This window comes from Belonocnema kinseyi, chromosome 1, assembly GCF_010883055.1.
Source record: "Belonocnema kinseyi isolate 2016_QV_RU_SX_M_011 chromosome 1, B_treatae_v1, whole genome shotgun sequence".
In the NCBI taxonomy this organism is placed as follows: Eukaryota; Metazoa; Arthropoda; class Insecta; order Hymenoptera; family Cynipidae; genus Belonocnema; species Belonocnema kinseyi.
In genome coordinates, this window is record NC_046657.1 from 26,593,531 (window position 1) to 26,612,894 (window position 19,364).

The 19,364-nt window shown below is 23.9% G+C and overlaps 1 protein-coding gene across 1 annotated transcript in view; it reads right to left on the reverse strand.

The window, feature by feature from the left end:
* The window catches only part of LOC117181651 (collagen alpha-1(IX) chain-like), a 187,678-nt gene that overhangs the window by 8,468 nt on the left and 159,846 nt on the right, over positions 1 to 19,364 (reverse strand). Inside the window, exons 12-14 of the mRNA XM_033374552.1 lie at positions 16,926 to 17,118; positions 12,309 to 12,407; positions 6,325 to 6,483 (exon numbers count right to left, since the gene is read on the reverse strand). Of these exons, the coding sequence (XP_033230443.1) occupies positions 6,325 to 6,483; positions 12,309 to 12,407; positions 16,926 to 17,118 (451 nt within the window). The remainder of the gene's footprint in view (positions 1 to 6,324; positions 6,484 to 12,308; positions 12,408 to 16,925; positions 17,119 to 19,364) is intronic.

Consider the following 19,364-nt stretch of genomic DNA (forward strand, 5'->3'; position numbering starts at 1 on the left):
ATAAAATATAATATAATTATAATGGCAAAAGTAAAAGAAAAGCTGAAAATATTAGAAAAAACTCGGACTTTCTAGCATTATTCTAAAAGAATAGTATTCTAATTAATAAATTGTTTAAACAATTATGTTTGTTAACTTGATTTAATTATAACCTCAATAGAATTTGGAAATGGACTGAAAGTGGAAAATATTAGAAAAAACTTCGACTTTTTAGCATTATTCTAAGAGGATCTTATTATAAATAATAAATTGTTTAAACAATTATGTTTGTTATCTTGATTCAAGTATATCATCATTAGAATTTGAAGTGAAAAATATTAGAAAACACTCCGACTTTCTCGCATTATTCTAATAGAATAGTATTCTAATTAAAAAATTGTTTAAACAATTATGTTTGTTAACTTGATTTAATTATAACCTCAATAGAATTTGAAAGTGGAAAATATTAGAAAAAACTTAAACTTTTTAGCATTATTCTAAGAGGATCTTATTATAAATAATAAATTGTTTAAACAATTATGTTTGTTAACTTGATTTAATTATAACCTCAATAGAATTTGAAAGTGGAAAATATTAGAAAAAACTTAGACTTTTTAGCATTATTCTAAGAGGATCTTATTATAAATAATAAATTGTTTAAACAATTATGTTTGTCATCTTGATTTAATTATTACTTCATTGGAATTTTAAGGGGAAAATATTAGCAAAATCTCCGACTTTCTAGGTTTATTTGAAGCGAATATTATTATAAATAATAAATTGTTAAAACAATTACGTTTGTCAACTTAATTTAATTAATCAAAATTAATGCGTTTTGGTAACTATTTGCATAACTATTCTATTGAAAAATGAACTACTTTACTGAAAGCTTATCTTTTGATTAAAAATGCAAATAACTGTTTGGTTGAAGAATCATCTGCTTTGAGTAAGGTTTTAACTTTTTTTAAATTAAAAATGGGTTATTTTTTATTATATTCAGTTGCTTTTGATTTAAATTAAAAATCTTCTCTTGTTTAAAATATCATCTATTACATTTTTCGTTATTATTAAAGGAAAGTAGAGGGGGGGGGGGGGTGACATTTATACTGATCCTAAAAAGAAGAAATTTTAGTTAAAAAAGTAATTTATCATTCCAAAGGAAAAGGAAATTTCATGTAAAAAAGAAGAAATTGCAACTTTATAGGATAGCTAAATTTGCAGTCAAAACTATTTTTCCTATTGTTATATTTTAACAATTAATATGATCATTAATATGAACATTAAATCAGCCTCACTGTACAATATTTTGAAATTCGAATTTAGTTTAATAATTTCAAATCCATATATATTTAAAAATCTCGTGTCACGATGTTTGTCGCCACTAAACTCCGAAACTACTTAACCGATCATGATGAAATGTTGTATGATGTGTGTAATTTGGTCCAACTTAAATGATAAGATGCTTTTTATCTTGATGAATTACCTCAAAAAATTTGTATTGCAAATTAAATGTTTTTATTTACAAGATTCATAAGTGTCTAACAGATGGCGGTGTAAGTTAGTTTATTGAACATTTCAATATTTTACGTTATCTAGGTTCGGTACAGTAATTCATAGTATACAAAAAATTTAGCAATTTATCCTAATGACTTTTTTCGAAAAATCAAAAATTACTAGAGTTATAGCATTTTCAAAATCCAAAAAAACAAACTAAAATGAACATTTTAGGCTAAACAACGCATGATATGAAGAAAATTCAGGAGAAGAAAAACTTTGATTATGGAAAGCCCCACAAGATTATGATAACAACTTTTTTAATTTTGTCGAAAAGTTGAACATTCCAAATTTGATCGTACCGAAAATAATGAAAAATTCAAAATTGATAATAATGCACCACTCGAACAGAAAAATTCCCTTCTATTTTCTTTAAAACTAATAAAGGATTTATGTTAGAAGCCGTACTTAAATTACGGCTTAAAAAGTTTCAAAATCTTCCAAAACCTAAATTTTGGTTAACATTTTATGGAATATTTTAAAATTTGTTATTATTTTTGAAATTCTTTTGAAACCTCTAAACAACTTTTTATATCATTCGATTTTTCCCTAAAACTTTTAATAAATCCTGCAAAACTAAAATAATGCGTTAAAATCTTGCATATTATTTTCTGACAATTTTGGAAATCTTTTTAAATATACTATTAAAATTAATTTTTAAAAATAAAGCATCATTTTTAATTTACCACTTTTGAAATAAATATCGGTAAATTGCGAAATAAACAAAATAAAATGTACATAAATTGTACAGATCGAAAGTTAAAAAAAGAAATTCACGTTATAATTTTTCATGTTCTAAATTAAAGAATGAATTAAACAATTTAGAATTTTTTAATTTTATCATTTAAAGCAATTTTCAGTGAAAAGCATCAAACCTTGAAAGATTACAATTTTTTTAATTAAGACTTTTAAAATTAGAAGTTAAATTATTTTTATTTAAAGGTCTCACAATTTAGTAATTGTTCAATTGTTATTTATACATCAAAATTTATTTTGAAATCTTGTTACATATTCTTTTAAAATTATTTTTTAAAAAAGAAAAATCATAAAAAATTTTACAGGAATCTTGTGTATATTTTGTTTTCGAATCTCTTAAAAACTCCTAAATATCTTTTAACCTAATTGAACCTTTTCTAAAGCAATAAGTGTTCATTATTTATTTATACTTCCAAATTTGTTTTTGCTTAAAATTTTTTTAATTATCATGTAAAAAATATTTTTTAAAATAAAAAAAGCATTGCAAATTTTCCCAGAAATCTTAAGAAAATTTTTTCATTATCTTCAAGCTTAAAAATCATTAAATAGCCTCAAACTTTTGTTTTAAAAGCGTCAAAAATCTACATTTTCGTTAAAATTTGTTTGGAATCTTTCTAAATGTTGAATTATTATTTTGTTCATTTCTGAATATCTCTTAAATTTATTTAAATTTTTCATAGAACTCTTAGTCAATCCTACAAAATAACAAAAAATACCTTAAAAGTTTCTAATTTTTGTTTAAAATTTTGGAAATATTTTGAAATCTTCTTAAATATTCTCTTCAAATTAATTTTCTAAGATAAAAATCCATTTTTAATTTTCATATGAATCTTAATGAAATTATCGTATATCATTTTAGTTCCAATTCTTTGGAATCTTTTTAACTTTTGAATTATTTTTGACATTCTATCAAAACTTCTGAATATCGTTTTAAATGATTATACTTTTTCTTACAATTTTTAATAAAACATAAACAAATTTAAATGTCTGAAAATCTTCTAGATTATTTTTTTACAATTTTGGAAATCTGGTTCAATCTTTTCAAAAACACTTTTAAGACTAATGACGGGGTTTATATAAAATGGTCAATCTTTTTATTCGGAAATATAGAATTTGAATGAAAATGTAAATTTTCAATTTAATTTTTAACCAAATAGTTAAATATAAATATGTATGTGAAGTTTCCAATAAAAAGAATAATCTTCTACCAAGAAAAAAGACTTTTTAATACACGAAGTTTTAACCAAATAATGGGATTTTTAACTGAAAAAAGTGCGAAAATAAAAAAAATATAATTCAACAAAAAAATAAAAGAATAACGACTTTTCAACTAACAATAAACAAATTAGCAACCAAATTAATGTTGAGTGTGTGGTGTGCATTATTTATAAAAGAAATGAATTTTCTAACTAAAAAGACGAATATTAAACAAATAAAGTTCAATATTTATCCAAGAAAAATGCAATTTCTTTGAAACCAGATGAGTTTTTAAATTAAACATACGAATTAAAAACAAAATATTTGAATTTTTATCGAAAAAAAATCAGTTTGACTTTTTAACATCAAAGTATAAGTTAAAAAAAGAAAAAGTAAATTTATAAATATACTTGAATTTACAGCTCAAACAGATCCAACATTTTAATTTTAATTAAGTATTTTTTGTAATCTTCGAATTTTATAGTGATAAACTCCATGGGAAATTTCTAAAGTGGAACCAAAAGGGACAACAGCTTAATTTTATTTTTGTGAATCCGAAAAATTAAATGTACAATTTCTGTTTACAAGTTTCACCCTAAATCTGTCAGATACGCCAGACTTCGAAGATATAATTCCAGGCGAGAACAAACAAGCGAGGGGTAACGCGCTGGATGCAATGGTGGGGGTATACTTACCAGGTAGACAGATGCGATTCAGGCATTTGTCCAGGCGATGACCTTAAAATCTATTTGAATGCTTCGAATTCTGTAAAATTTAGAAATCCTAAATTTGCAACTAAAGGTCCTATAAAATTTTATTGCGAACTGTTCAGTGCCAATCCTCGCTTAGTAGGGCTTAGACATTTAAATGCCTTCGACCCTTTAAGGCCTTAAGTGGCCGTCTCCTAATTTGCTATAATGACCCTGCTAAATACCTATAATTTTTTTTTCACTGAATATTAACAACTATAATTTGATATCCAATTATATTTGATTTCTAAATATTCAGGTTTGCACGTCTAGTTTTATTTTGGGAAAGTTACATAATGTTTTTTCTATAAATATATTTACAAATTTTTTAAGAAGGTGACACCGCCATTTTTGTCAAAAAAGAAAATTTGTGCTAAAGTATGCTAGTTTCTCTCTCTCTATTGTACTGTCTAATTTTTTTCTAAACAAAAAAAACTTAAATTTGAGATCAAATAATAAAATTTTGTTTGGAGCCATCACCAAGTTTTGTTTATTAAAAAATATTGTGCTAAATTGTGCTCGGTTTGTGATTTATTGTGTCATAAAGGATTTTTTAAAATTCCAAATTAAAACCTAAATTTAAAAAAAAAACATTTTTTGAGACACCACAAAACAAAAATGTAAAAATTAATTGATGCCTTTATGAAATATTTTTAATCTATACAAAAGTTTTGAAATATTTCGAAAATCATTGAAATCATAGATAAAACTTTACAAATTAATTCAAGTCTTTCTGAAGTCTTTTAAATATATCCGAAACCTTTGAAATCTTTAAAAATTAATTGATGTATTTGTGAAATCTTTACAAATCTTTAAAATATTTGGGAAATCATTGAAATCTTTATAAAATATTTACAATCTTTTTGAAGTATTTGTTTATATTTTTTAATGTTTGAGAATTCTTTTTAAATCTTTGCGAACTATTTTTTAAATATGCGGTAATATTTATGAAATTATTGAAATCTTCAGGAAATCAGTATAGAATAATTAAAATATTGTTGAAATCTTATTTAACCTCGCTTTGATTTCTTGGGAATTTCATCCAATTCTTTTGAATTCTTTTGAATTTTTGTAAGCTTATCTTAAAGTTACTGAATCCAGTGAAGTTTGTTCAGATTTTAAAAATTAATTTGATTACAAATTGAAATATTTTCAGTTGAAAATTCATTTTTTTTTTTGTTTCAAAGATTGATTTTTAAACTTAAAATTAAACTATTTTATTTATGGTTGCACTCTTTTTTTAGTTGCAAATTCCATTTTTAAAAAGATTTAAACAGATTTCCAAAATTGTAAAAAAAATAATCTGGAAGATTTTCAGGCATTTTTGAAAATTTTGCAGGTTTTATTTGCACTTTTTAAAAAATATTTTTTCATTTTTTTAAATTTTGTAATGGTAGGAAAAAGTCGACTCATTTGAACGATATTCAGAAGTTTTGAAAGAATTTCAAAAATAATTTCTAAGTTTAAAATATTTCAAATAATTAAAAATGGTTTTTTATATTAGAAAGTTAATGTTAAGACAATATTTAAGAAAATTTTACAATATTTCCAAAATTTTATCGAAAAATAGAAAACTTTAAAGATATATATTTTTGCAGGATTGATTAAGTCTTATGGAAAATTTTAATAAAAAGAAATTTAGAAGTGAAAAAAAATCGAAAATAATTTAAAATTTGAAAAGATTTCAACAAAATTTTGAAGCTATTTAAAGATTTTTAAAGTTTGAAGATAATGAAAAAATTGTCTTAAGAATGCTGGGAAAATTGGTAACGATTTTTTTTTTTCAAACCTTATTTTGTACAGAACACTTAAAAAGAGATTAAAGCAAAAACGAATTTGGAAGAATAAATAGAAATAAAACAATTATTATTGTATAACCAATTCGATTAGGTGAAGAGATATTTAGAAGTGTTGAATAAATACAAAAATAATAAAAAATTTTGAATGATTCCAAAAATTGTTTAACAAAATATATATTTTTGAAGATCCCTAAATCACTCCGAAGTGTGTGACCTATGAGCAGAATTCATGTGCGCCCCTTTTGAAAGTCTCAAAAATTCTCCTTCATTTTTCCGGAAAGTTTTCTCACCTTGAGTTCCCGGAAAGCCAATAGGGCCTGGAAGGCCAGTTCCTGCATCACCCTTTTCTCCCTTTTCGCCTCGAAGGCCATCTGTTCCAGGAAAGCCAGATGGGCCCTCTGGGCCCGGCGGACCCATTGGTCCTCTTTCTCCAAGTGTACCAGGAATACCTGTTTTCGAAAATTCAAACTTTGATATATTTTCTTCTACAAACAGAGGCAGAGGAGCCCTAAGGGGCAATGACTCTCCTCAGAAATCGTCCAGGGAGGCGCAAAATATTAATCCCCCCTCCCCCCTCTCAAATTGAATTATTACATTCAGAAAATCGTTTGATTTTTTCCAAAAATATTTCTGAAATAATTGGGAAATTATTGATTTCTTTGTAAAATCTTCTTAATCTATCTGAAACCTTTTGAAATCTTTATCAAATATTCGAAATCTTTAAAATTTTTGGGAAATCACTGAAATCATTATCGAATATTTGAAATAATTTTTATGTTTTTTAGATTGTTGAAATCTTTGGAAAATTATTGAAGTCTTTGTGAAATCTGTTTAAACTATTCGAAATCTTTGCCAAAAATTTGAAATATTTCTGAAATCTTTGGAAATAATTTTTAAGCATTCGTGAAATTATTGAAATCTTTGTGAAATCTTCTTAACCCATTAAGCCCGGACGGGACGCATTTTTCCATTTTTTTCAGCCTTCTTAGGTTTAATGAAAACTGCCAAAAAAATTTTTTTAATAGATCAATATCTACGTAGAATTTCACGATCTTTCTGCAACTGCCATTGGTTTGAGAGAAAAACGTAATCTGAATAGGTTATGTTCGTTTTTTAGCGAAAATTCGAGTTACAAAGAAATTGTTTTTTCTAAATCTAGGCTTTCGGATCGAAATCAAAGACGAATGTGTTCGAATAGTAAATATATCGCGCCCTAGAATTTTTTTCTTTCGTGTCTAATAAGTGATTCCACTTAGCAAAAATTAAATTGTAACTATTCAAAATGGCGTCTCAAAGTTAAAAATTGTAGACGAAATACCCAGTGGGCACAAGATTTGGCGACGTCTTTACGACATCGTTACGACATCGTTACGACAACTTTACGACATCCTATGTCCATGTCGTTTCGGCGTCTTTGCAATATCGTAAAGACATCGTCAGATCATACGACTCATTCACGATATCGTAAAGACACCTTAACGACACGGACATAGGATGTCGTAAAGTTGTCGTAACGATGTCGTAACGATGTCGCCAAATCTTGTGCCTACTGGGTTCTTAATCTGTCCGAAATCTTCGTGAAATATGTGAAATTTTTGGAAAATAATTGAAATCTTTGTGAAATCTGTCGAAATATTTGAAATATTCGTGATATCTTCGGGAAATCATTGAAGACTTTATAAAATATTTAGATTATTTTTGAAATATTTTATATATTTTTTAGATTGTTAAAATCTTTTGGAAATTATTGAAGTCGTTGTGAAATCTTTTTAAATTTTGTGAAATTATTGAAATCTGTGAAATCTTCTTAATCTATCCGACATCTTAGTGAAATATTTGAATGTTTTGGGGATTCTTTGTGAAGTCCGAAATCTTTACGAAATATGTGAAATATTTATTGACATCTTGTGGGAAATCATTTAAATCCTTATAAAATATTTAAAATATTTTTTTTTCAGATTTTTGAAATCTTTGGGAAATCATTTAAGCCTTTCTGAAATTTGTTTAAACTATTTGAAATCTGTGCGAAATATTTAAAATCTTTCTGGAACACTTGTGACGTTTTTGAAGTCTTTGTGAAACCTTTTAAATCTTTTCAAAATATTTAGAAAATTATTGAAATTTTTGTAAAATATTGTACAGCATTTTTGAAATTGTTTAAATATTTGTGAAACCTTTTGAATCAATCTGAAATCTTTGCAAAACCTTTAAAATCTTTGTGATATCTTTGGAAAATCATTTAAATCTTTGTGAAGTTTTTGAAAATCTTTGAAATATTTTTCAAATATTTGTAAAATTATTGAAATCTTTTTGAAGTCATTTATGCCTTTGTGAAAGCTTTTAAACATATCCGAAATCTTTATGAAATTTGTTTAATTATTGAAAGGTTTGTGAAATCTCATAAATCTATCCGAAATCATTGAAAAATTATTTAAATATTTTTAATATTTTATAAACATTGGATAATATTTTTGAAATGATTGAAATCTGGAAAATCATTGAAATCTTTTAAATTTATACGAAATCTTCACAAAATATTAAAAATCTTTGTAAAATATTTGAAATATTTTAGAAATATTTGCAAAATAATTAGAATAATTCTGAAATATTTGTTATACTTTTTTTATTTTTAAAAAATATTTTGGAAATTATCGAAGTAATTGGGAAATCTTTTTAAAATATTCGAAATCTTTGTAAAATCTTTAGAAAATCAGGGAAATCTTTGTAAAATAAAAAAAAGTATTTTAAAATATTTGATAGCATTTATGAAACTGTTTTAATCTTTGCGAATTATTTTTAATCTTTGGAAAATCATTGAAGTCTGTGAAATCTCATTAATTAATACGAAATCTTTGGAAAATCATTGAAATCTTTGTGCAATATTTTTATTACTTTATAAATATTAGATAATATTTGGGAAATGATTGAAATTTTTATGATATCTTTTTAATTTATCCGAAATCTTTACAAAATATTAAAAATCTTCGTGAAATCTTTGAAATCTTTCAGAAATCTTGATAAAATATTTAGAATAATTTTTAGAAAATACATTGAATCTTTGTATCAAATGAAAAATATTTTTAAAATATTTGATAATATTTGTGAAACTGTGTAAATATTTTCGAAATATTTTTAATATTTTGGAAATCATTAAAAAACTTGTAAAATCTTTCTGAAAATTTTTTAATATTTTTGAAACATTCGTCAAATTGTTTAAATCTTTGTAAAATCGTGTATACCCTTGTGCAATCTTTCAAATCTATCCGAATTTTTAGCGAAATATTTGAAATTTATTTCAAAAATATTTGGTAATATTTGTAATAATGATGAAATATTTACGAAATATTTGGAAAATCATTGAAATTATTGTGAAATCATTGAAATCCTTTGAAAATATTTTTGAAGTATTTGACATATTTTTGAAATTATTCAAACCTTTTTAAAATCATTGTAGTTTTTGTGAAATCTTTTTAAACTATCCAAAGTATTTGGTTACAAATTTACCTTTTTTATTTGTATATCGTTTGTTTAGTTAAAAATTAATTTTTTAAACTAAAAATAGAATTATCTGAGTTTTTCTTGAAAATTCTTTTTTTAACCATCGTCTTAATTGAAAATTCATATTTTTTATTAAACATTTGACAACTTCGTTAAAAAAATTTTAATTATTATTTTTCAACTAAAAATGTAATTATTTCATTTTGGTGAAAAATTTATCTTTTACAATTGAGAATTCAGGTGCTTTGTTGAACAATAATTTATTTTGTTGAAAATTGAACTATTATGTTTGTATATCGTTCATTTTGTTAAAAATTATTATTTTTTTTGTCGATTCATCATCTTAGTTTAAAATTTATATTTTTGGTACAAAATTCAGATAATTTGTTACATTTTTTAAAATAATTTTTTAATTGTAAATATATCTATTCCATTTTTAGTTGAAAATTTATCTTTTTTAGTTGAAAATTTGTCTTTTATAGTAGAATATTAATCTTCTTGGTAAAAAATTAATCTTTTTGGTTAGCAATTTATTTTATTGATTGAAAATTGAACTATTTTGTTGGAAATTAATTTGAAATTATTAAAAGTTAATTTTTTAAGCAATGAATATATCTATTTGATTTCTGAACGAAAATTGATCTTTCTGGCAGAAAATTAAACTTAATTTTATTTATTTATCATTTCTTATGATTCAATTTTTTTATTTTATTTATATTTGTTCAAAATTATTTTTTATTGGTGATGCGCCATTATAGTTAAAAATTAATTTGTTTAACTTTAATTTCTTTGTTTTCAATTTTTATTTCTATGGCTTTTATTAAAATTTGATTTATTATGATTGAAAGTTTATTTTTTTATGGTTAAAAAAGAAATCTTTTAAATGTAAATATTGCTATTCCATTAATTGTTAAAAACTTAGCTCTTTTAGATGAAAATTTATGTTTTTTGTTAAAAATCCAACATTTTTGTAAAAAAAATAAGGTTCTTGGTTGAAAATTAATTTTTTTGGTTTAAAAATTTTAATATTTCATTGAAAATTCATGTATTTTGATAAAACTTCATCTCTTTTTGTTGAAAATTAATGTTAATAATAAAAACATTTTCTTTTCGGTTAAAAAGTCTATTATTATATCTTTGGCTCAATTTTTGGTATAAAATTTATCTTGTTTAAAATATAAACTACTTGGCTGAAAGTTAAATTATTTTGTTTAAAATTAATTTTTTGATCGTTAAAGATTCGCTAAAAATGTATCTATTCTGTTAAAAATTCGTTTTTTTTCTTGAAAATTAATTTTTTTGAACAAAAAATGTATGTGCCTATTCCATTTTTGGTTAAGCATTAATTTTTTATAATGGAAAATTTAAGTATTTTCTTGTAAATTAATATTCTCAGTAGAAAATTTCACAATTTGGTAAAAAAATTAATGTACTTTATAGGAAATTCAACAATTCAGTTAAACAGTTTTTGTTTGTTTGTTGAAAATTCAAATGTTTTTTTTTAGAAAATTAATATTTTTGTCTGGATTTTAATCTTTTTGATTTAAAACGTATTTTTGTGAAAAATTTAACTATTTCACAATATATCCATTTTTGTTTTTTCGTAAAAAAATAATAATCTGCTTGCTTGAAAATTCATCTTTTTGAATGAAAATTGAACTATTTGTTGTCAGAAATTTAACTATTTCTTTGAAAATTTAACTGTTCGAGTTTTTTTTTATTAAAAATCCTTTTTTTTATTTGAAAGCTCAACTATTTGGTTGAAATGTATCCTTTTTGGTTCAAAATTCGTTATTTTGTTATAATCTTTTATGATAAACATCTTTTTTAAATTTAACTATTCCAGTTTTAAATAAAAATTGATATCTTTTAGTTGAAAATTAAAGAATTTAGCATGAACTTTACATAAAAGTATTATTATATAATTATATATTTTTTTCTTAAACAATACAGTCCTGTCGTTACAAAAATGTTACATATTTGTTGCAGAACATTAATATGTTACTAAAATTTTCCAGGAAATTTTGTATTAAAAAAAAATTATTTATGGAAGAAAACTGAACAACTTTGCAGGATTTTGTAAAATTTCAGGAAAGCTAAATTATTTCAAAAAATTTCAAAATGTTTTTCTAGTTTTCAAAAAAGGGATCTGGAAAATTTTAAGGCAATTTTATTAATTTTGCAGAATTAAAAAAATTTGTTTAGGTAAACTGAATTATTTAAAATGGATATTTAGAAGTGTCGAAGAGATTAGAAAATAATTTCAATTTTTAGAATATAAACAAAAATGTTAATGCAGATGTTTGAAGTCTATGATAAAAGCAGCTTTTTAAGAAATAATTTAAAGAAAATATTTAAAAATATTCCAAAAGATTTTCAAACCAGTTTGGAAGATTTTAAGATAATTTTTTTCAACTTTGCAGGATTTTGAAAAAATGTTGAAAAACTGAATTTATTTTTGAAAATTTCAAAATATTTTTAAAGTTGTCAAAAAAAGGATCTAAAAATAAGCTATTTGTTTTATTATGCAGTTATTTCAAGAATAACGTAGATGTTTTCAAGTTTTGAAAAAAATACTAGGAAAATTTTAAATAATTTTTTATTAAAAGAAATTAATGTATGAAGAAAATTGAACCAGGTTTCAAAGAATTTTAAAAGAAATAAAATTTTTGTTTTTCCTCTGTTGAAGTTTGGGGATTTTTTTTCTAATTTTACCCTCTTCCACCACAAATTAAAATTGCATCTAAAAATGTATTAGCATGAGAAAAAAGAAAACCTGGAGATCCTGGAGGACCTGGAGGACCTCGTCTTCCTGGCTTACTTCCAAAAACGTGTACCTGTGCCTCGAAAAATTCCATCATCTCTGATATTTTTTCTGAAATTGATAAAATCCTAATTCTTTAAAACTGAATATGAAAATATATTTTGAATTTGTAAAAAGAATAATAAAATTGAGGGGAGGGGACATACAGTAACTATTCTCAGCTTCTTAAAGATATTTTTCCAACTCCCATTTTTTACAACAATTTTTTTTATATCTTTGCACATTTAATTATAAAATTACCGATTCTGATCAAAGTATTCTATTATTGCATTTTTAATTAATGAATAAATAATACACTCAACTCCCGATATAAGGTCAGTTTAGAGCATGGCCTGCCTTGTCCTTGAACCCAAATCGAGGGTATTACGTTTACTGAGCACATCCTCTCTTTTGGTCCCATAGAGCCTCTTATCACAAAACTGTGAGGGCCATAAATTTTAGGAATATCGTAAACCGGGGCGTCTAATATCGAGAGATAAATGAATTTATTAAAAACTATTTTATAAATTTTTCAAATTTCAGAATTTTCTCGTGACGGGAATTATAGTGTTGGATATTATAAAATTCCGAACGAATGAAAAATCTGCAAAAATAAAATTTCTGAATTGAAAAACTCCGGAATAATAAAATGTCCGAAATCATTAAATTTCCCGAATATTAAAATTTCTGGCATTTTATAATATTTCCGAATTTGAAAAATTCTCAATTGAAAGAGTTAAAAAGAATTGGTTTGTAATTATTATATTATTACTCAAATATCGAATTGTTAATTAAAAAAAAAAAAAAAAGGAAACTTGGAGATAAATCAGTGCTAAATTGAAGTTTGTTTGAAAAATGTTATTAGGTTTGCACAAAGCTTAGGAAGAAATTTTTTTATTAAAGTGCACGTGTTTTTAAATTTATTTTCGAGTGCAATTTTTATAACATTATTTTTCTCTTAAATTCAAACAATTAAAAGAATCTTTAAATTCAAAAAAATTTACAAATTTGAAACTTCCCGACTAGAAAATTTCCGAATTTAAACAATTAAACAAACGTTAAAAAAAAATTATTTTTAATATTTAAAGTTTTTAAATTTCTTGTTTGAATTTGAAATAAATATAATTGTATAAAATTGTATACAAAAATAAATTTAAAGCACGTGCGCTTCAAACTAAAAAAAAATTCTCCCTAAATTTTCTCCGAACCTAATAATATTTTTCAAACAAACTTTGTAGGATTCAATTCAGCACTGATTTATACCCAATTTTACTTTTATTATTTTTTTAAAAATGAAGAATCCGATTTTTGAGAACGTTTTTTGAAATTAAAAAAAAATACTATGCACATTTTCAAACGAAATTTTGTCCCGAGAAATATTTTTTCCAATTATTGTTATTTTAAATTAATTGATATTTATTTATTAAAAACCAATTATTTTACTTGTTTAATGATTGTCAATAACATGAAAATTATTTAAATCAACTAAGTTTCATACAGTAACATTAGTTACAGATAATCCAATATTATATAATGATAAAAAAAATTTTGTTATAAAAATATTTTTTGTTGAAAGAATGTTTTTTTACGTATTTCCTTACATTTATGTTTTTAAGGTATATTGCAAAAAATTTGGATACAAACAATATAATTATAAAGAAATTTTTTTTTGAGATTATTATTGTTAATATTATAAACAATTTAAATGAACAAATGCATTAATCAGCAATTTTTCGACAGAAAAGTTAGTTTTTTATTATGTATTTTTTAAAAATTATAGACATTATGATTTCCACAACATGTAAAACTAGTTAATAAATGTTATAATTTTTTAAAACAAATTTAATAAACAAATGCATAAATAAGGCATTTGTTGAAAGAAAAATTAATTTTTTCGATGACAACTTTTTTAATTAGGAAGATGATGATAATTTCATAAAAAATTAATAATTTATTGGCCAATTTTATGATTTTTTAAAACAATGTTAATAAACAAATGCATTATTGGGACATCTGTTGGCGAAAAAATTCTTTTTTTCGATGTCATATTTTTTAATTGGGATCTTCATAGTAAATTCAGGAACATTTATGATTAGTTGATAAATTTTATGATATTTTTATTTTTTTATTTTTAGAACAAACTAATACATAATTTAGACATCTGTTGAGGCATAAATTGTTTTTTTATGCCAATATTTTTATTTGGGAACATTAACACACATAGATATCCCAGTAATGCATTTGTTTATTAAAATTGTTTAAAAAAGTCATAAAATTGACCAATGAATTACAAATTTCGTTTGAAATCATCATGCAATTCGTAATTAAAAAAGTTTTCATCGAAAAAAATGAATTTTTCTTTCGACAAATGCCTTATCTATGCATTTGTTTATTAAATTTGTTTAAAAAATCATTCAATTTATCAACTAGTTATGAGTGTTGCTTCAACTGTCTTGAATTTTCCAACTAAAAGGTGTGGCATTGAAAAAAAAAACGAATTTATTTGCCGAAAAATGCCCGAATAATGCATTTGTTTTAAAAAAAATCATAAGTTTTAACAACAAATTATGAAGTTTCCTAAAATTAGCGTGAAGTTTCTAATTTTTAAAAAATACATGAAAAATCTAATTTTTCGATGAAAAAATGCCTGATTAATGGATTTGTTTATTAAACTTGTTTATAATATTAAGAATAATAATCTCAAGAAGAAATTTCATCACCATTATATTGTTTTTATCCTAAGTTCTTGCAAAACAACTTTAAAAAAGTGAAATTATGGAAAATCATAAGAAACATTCTTTTAAAAATAATTTGTTTATAACATTTGTGTTCGTTTAATAAATAATATTGGAATATATTTAACTAATGTACTATTGTAAACAAACACAAAACAAAATTTAAATAAATAATACTTATTTATTGATTAAAACTGAAATAATAAAATATTATTATCAAAGTAAATTTTCTAATGTACAAAGTTTAGAAAAATTGTGCTCTGAATTTAAAATAATAATTAAAAATATATATATTTCTAGATAAACATTTTTCTTTGAAATGTGCATAGTATTTTTAAAGAGAGGAGGAAACTAGAGGAGGAAACTAGGGGCAGGTGAAAAAGAGATAGGAATGCGAGAGTAAATGGAACAAATAAAAGAAGGTTCAAGAACGACTGGAGGATGAGCGTTTCAGTGTAATGTTTTAGTCTGGTCAGTGAGCTATGGAGTGGAAACTTGAGGATGGAAAGAGAATAAGAAGAGTGGAAAGTCTGCATGAGAACAGAATAGTAAAAGCGTGTGAACGGGAGATTATGGATAAAGAGAGGAGGGGTAAAATGGAGCATTCGTTATGGGAAGAGGAGAGATAAAAAATGAAACGTTCGTATTTGGAAGAGGAGAGATACAAAATGAAACATTGGTTATGTGAAGAGGTGAGATACAAAATGGAAAGTTCATTATGGGAGGAGGAGAGATACAAAATGGAACGTTTCTTTATGGGAAGAGGAGACATACAAAATGAAACGTTCGTCATGGAAAGAGGAGAGATACAAAATGTAACGTTTGGAATGGGAAAAGCAGATATACAAAGTGAGGTTCGAATGTGGTGTGCAAGTGATGAGAAGAGATTGGCAGAATAAAGGAAGAGATAGCGACAAGACAAGGTGCGTAAAAATGAGAAAAAAAAATCGTAGATTTAAGGTACCACAACTGGCATAGAATGGTTAAGAATCAAAAGGAGCGAGAGTATCTAAAGAAAAAAATGTAATAATAGTGGTGAGATTGAGAATAGAAGATAGTGTAAGAGATTGTAGGTGTTGGATGAATGAAGAAGCGAATATGGTTGCATGTGTTAGAGAGGTGTAAGGGTGATGAATGGATTGCATGAAAGAGAAAATGAAGTAGATTTTGAATTAAAATTGTCAAGTCTCAAAAAGAAGAATGGATGAAGAAGCTGAAAGATCTGTCAAGCGAATGGAGGAGAGGAAAAAGGTAGAGGGGGAGAGAGGGAGGTAGAGAAAGAGATCGTTGTACTGGGTAAGGAAAAAACCAAACAATGACTTCTAAAGAAGGAGAATTAGGAGGTAGTGTTACAGAACGTCCTATTTTTAGAATGGCAGTGGTAAGAAGAAACGAAAATACAGGACAAGGTCACAAGCCTTTGGAAACAAGAATATAGAACACTCTCAAATACCTAAAGGGAAGAATATAAACAATTTTTTTTTTATTACCAGTTTAATTCACTTTAATCTCGATTTTTTATAATTCGGCACATTTCTATCGGAATATATTTTTTTGAAAAATACCTTTTTTTCTTGTTAAAAATTATTTTTTAACTGTCTGAAAATTTATAATTTTTAGTTGAAAATTCATCTCCCCAGAAAGTGCCTAAAAAGTTTGAGAATCGCTGACCTAAGCAATAAGGGCCTAAGCCTAAGGGGCGTTAAGCTTCATCTCTCGATGTTTGTACTTCAGATTTGAAAACTTATTGAAAAATTTAAGGACAAGTTCTAAAGTCTAAAATAAATGTTGAGCTTGGCTCTCACGAAGGACCCTTTTTTGAAGAAAAACATAAACGTAAAGTTAAAGTTCTTACCTGTCCAAATTCTGACACAAACATCTCGAATAATATCTTCGCTAGCTTTTTCTCCTGGAAGACCTTGAAGTCCAGGCTCGCCAGATTTCCCCGGGAAACCTTTTTCACCCTCTTTTCCATGTATTCCATCTTTTCCAGGAATGCCTGGGGGTCCTCTTGGCCCCTCAGGGCCAGCTGGACCAGTTTGTCCTTTCTGACAAATTTTCACCAATTTTTATTCAGGAAATTGTTATTTCAAGTAGTAAAAATAGCACGTTTTTTGCTCTTATTACACGTTCCTTCTTCTAATTATCAAATAAACATATATGCTTTAATTTAAAATATTATAAAATACAATTAATGATCATAAATTTAAAAATGTTTCAAATAGCCAGATGTTTTTTTTTTTTAATATTTAATACCAATTCCACTTCTATGCAAAATTCCTATTTCAAAATTTTAATTCGAAAATTGCAATTTCAATTGCAGAATTTTAATTTTTATTTCAAAATTTTTAAATTTTAATCTCACTTTCAAAATTGTAAATCAAATTTCTAAATTTCAATCTCAAAATTTCTATTTGATTTTTTCCTTAAATTAAACAATTTTAATATCAAAATTTCTATTTGAATTTATACTTAAATTTCAAAATATAAATTCCAATTTCCACGTTCTACTTTCTAAATTTAATCCTAATTTTCAATTTAAAAAGTTCAATCTCAAAATTTTAATTTCCAAATTTCAATTTCAAATGCAGAATTTTCATTTTAATTTCAAAATTCAAAATTTTAAATTTCACTTTCGAAAGTTAATATTCAATTTCAAAATTTAAATCTCAAAATATCAATTTCAAAATTCCTATTTCATTTTCAACATTTCAATTTAAATTTCAAAATTTAATTTCGAATTTACACATTCCAATTCCCAAATTTAAACTTCAATTTTAACGTTTAAATTTTTAATTCAATTTCAAAATTTCATATCCTATTTTAATTTCGAAATTTAAATTTCAATTAAAAATTTTTTTATTCAATTTCAATTTTAATTTCAAAATTTCAACGTCAATATCAAAATGACAATATGTTTATTCTATTTTAATTTTAAAAGTTGAATTCGAACATTTTAATTTCAATTGCAGAATTTCCATTTTAATTTAGAAATTAAAATCTTTTAATTGTATATCACTTTCAAAACTTAAAATTAAATTTCAGATTTAAATCTCAAAATATCTATTTGACTTTCAACATTTCAACTTAAATTTGTACTTAAATATAAAAATTCCAATTCCAATTTCAAAATTTATACTACAATTTCATACGTCAATTTCAAAATTTCATTTTCAAAATTTTCATTCCATTTTCATTTCAAAATTAAATTTTTCCAATTTAAATTTCACTTTCAAAATTTAAAATTCAATTTCAAAATTTCAATCTCCAAATATCAATTAGAAAATTTCTATTTGACGTTCAACATTTGAGTTTAAAATTCTACCTAAAATTCAAAATTTAAATTACAATTTCCACATTCCAATTTCAAATTTTAAACTTCAATTTCAACATTTAAATTAAATTTCTACTATAATTTCAAATTTTCGTTTTTAATCTCAAGCTTTCAATTTCAATTTTAATTTCAAAATTTCAATCCCCAAATTTCAGATTCAATTTCAAAATTTAAATTTAAATTTCAAAATTTAATTTTTTTTAATTTCAAAATTTCACTTTCTATTTGAATTTAAACATTTCAAATTCAATTTCTACTTAAATTTATAATTTTCAATTTCCAAATTTCAATTTTAAAAATTTAACTTCCATTTTAATTCCAACATTTAAATTTTAATTTTTAAATTAAATTTGCGAATTTGATTTCAAAATTACAATTTCCATGTTGCTGTTGAAATTTCATTTTTAATTTAAAAATTTAAAAATCAATGTCCATTGTTATTTCAAAATTTCAATTTCATGTTTAATTTTAATTTCAATTTTGATTCCAAAATTTCAATTTCCATATTGATTTGAAAAATTTCCACTTTAATTTAAAAATCTTATTTTCCATTTCAATTCAAGATTTCCAATTCACATTTTAAAGTTTCGATTTCTATTTTAATTTTAAAATGTCAGTCTAAAAATTTAAATTAAAAAATTTCTATTTGATTTTCAACATTTCAACTTCCACTTAAATTTTATAATTTCACTTCAACTTCCAAATTTTAATTTCAACATTTTAATTTCACTTTCGAAATTTCAATGATCAAATTCAATTTTCAATTTTATTTCAAAGTTTCAATTTGTATTTGAATTTTAGTTTCAATTCCAATTTCAAAATATCATTGACAGTTACAAAATTTGAACTATAATTTCAATGGGACTTCCGTTTCCGGTATGAAAGTGTAAAGTAGTGGGAATTGTGGATGCTGAGTTTTTCTGATATTGTGGTGAAATTTGAGGTGAGTGGATTGTGGAA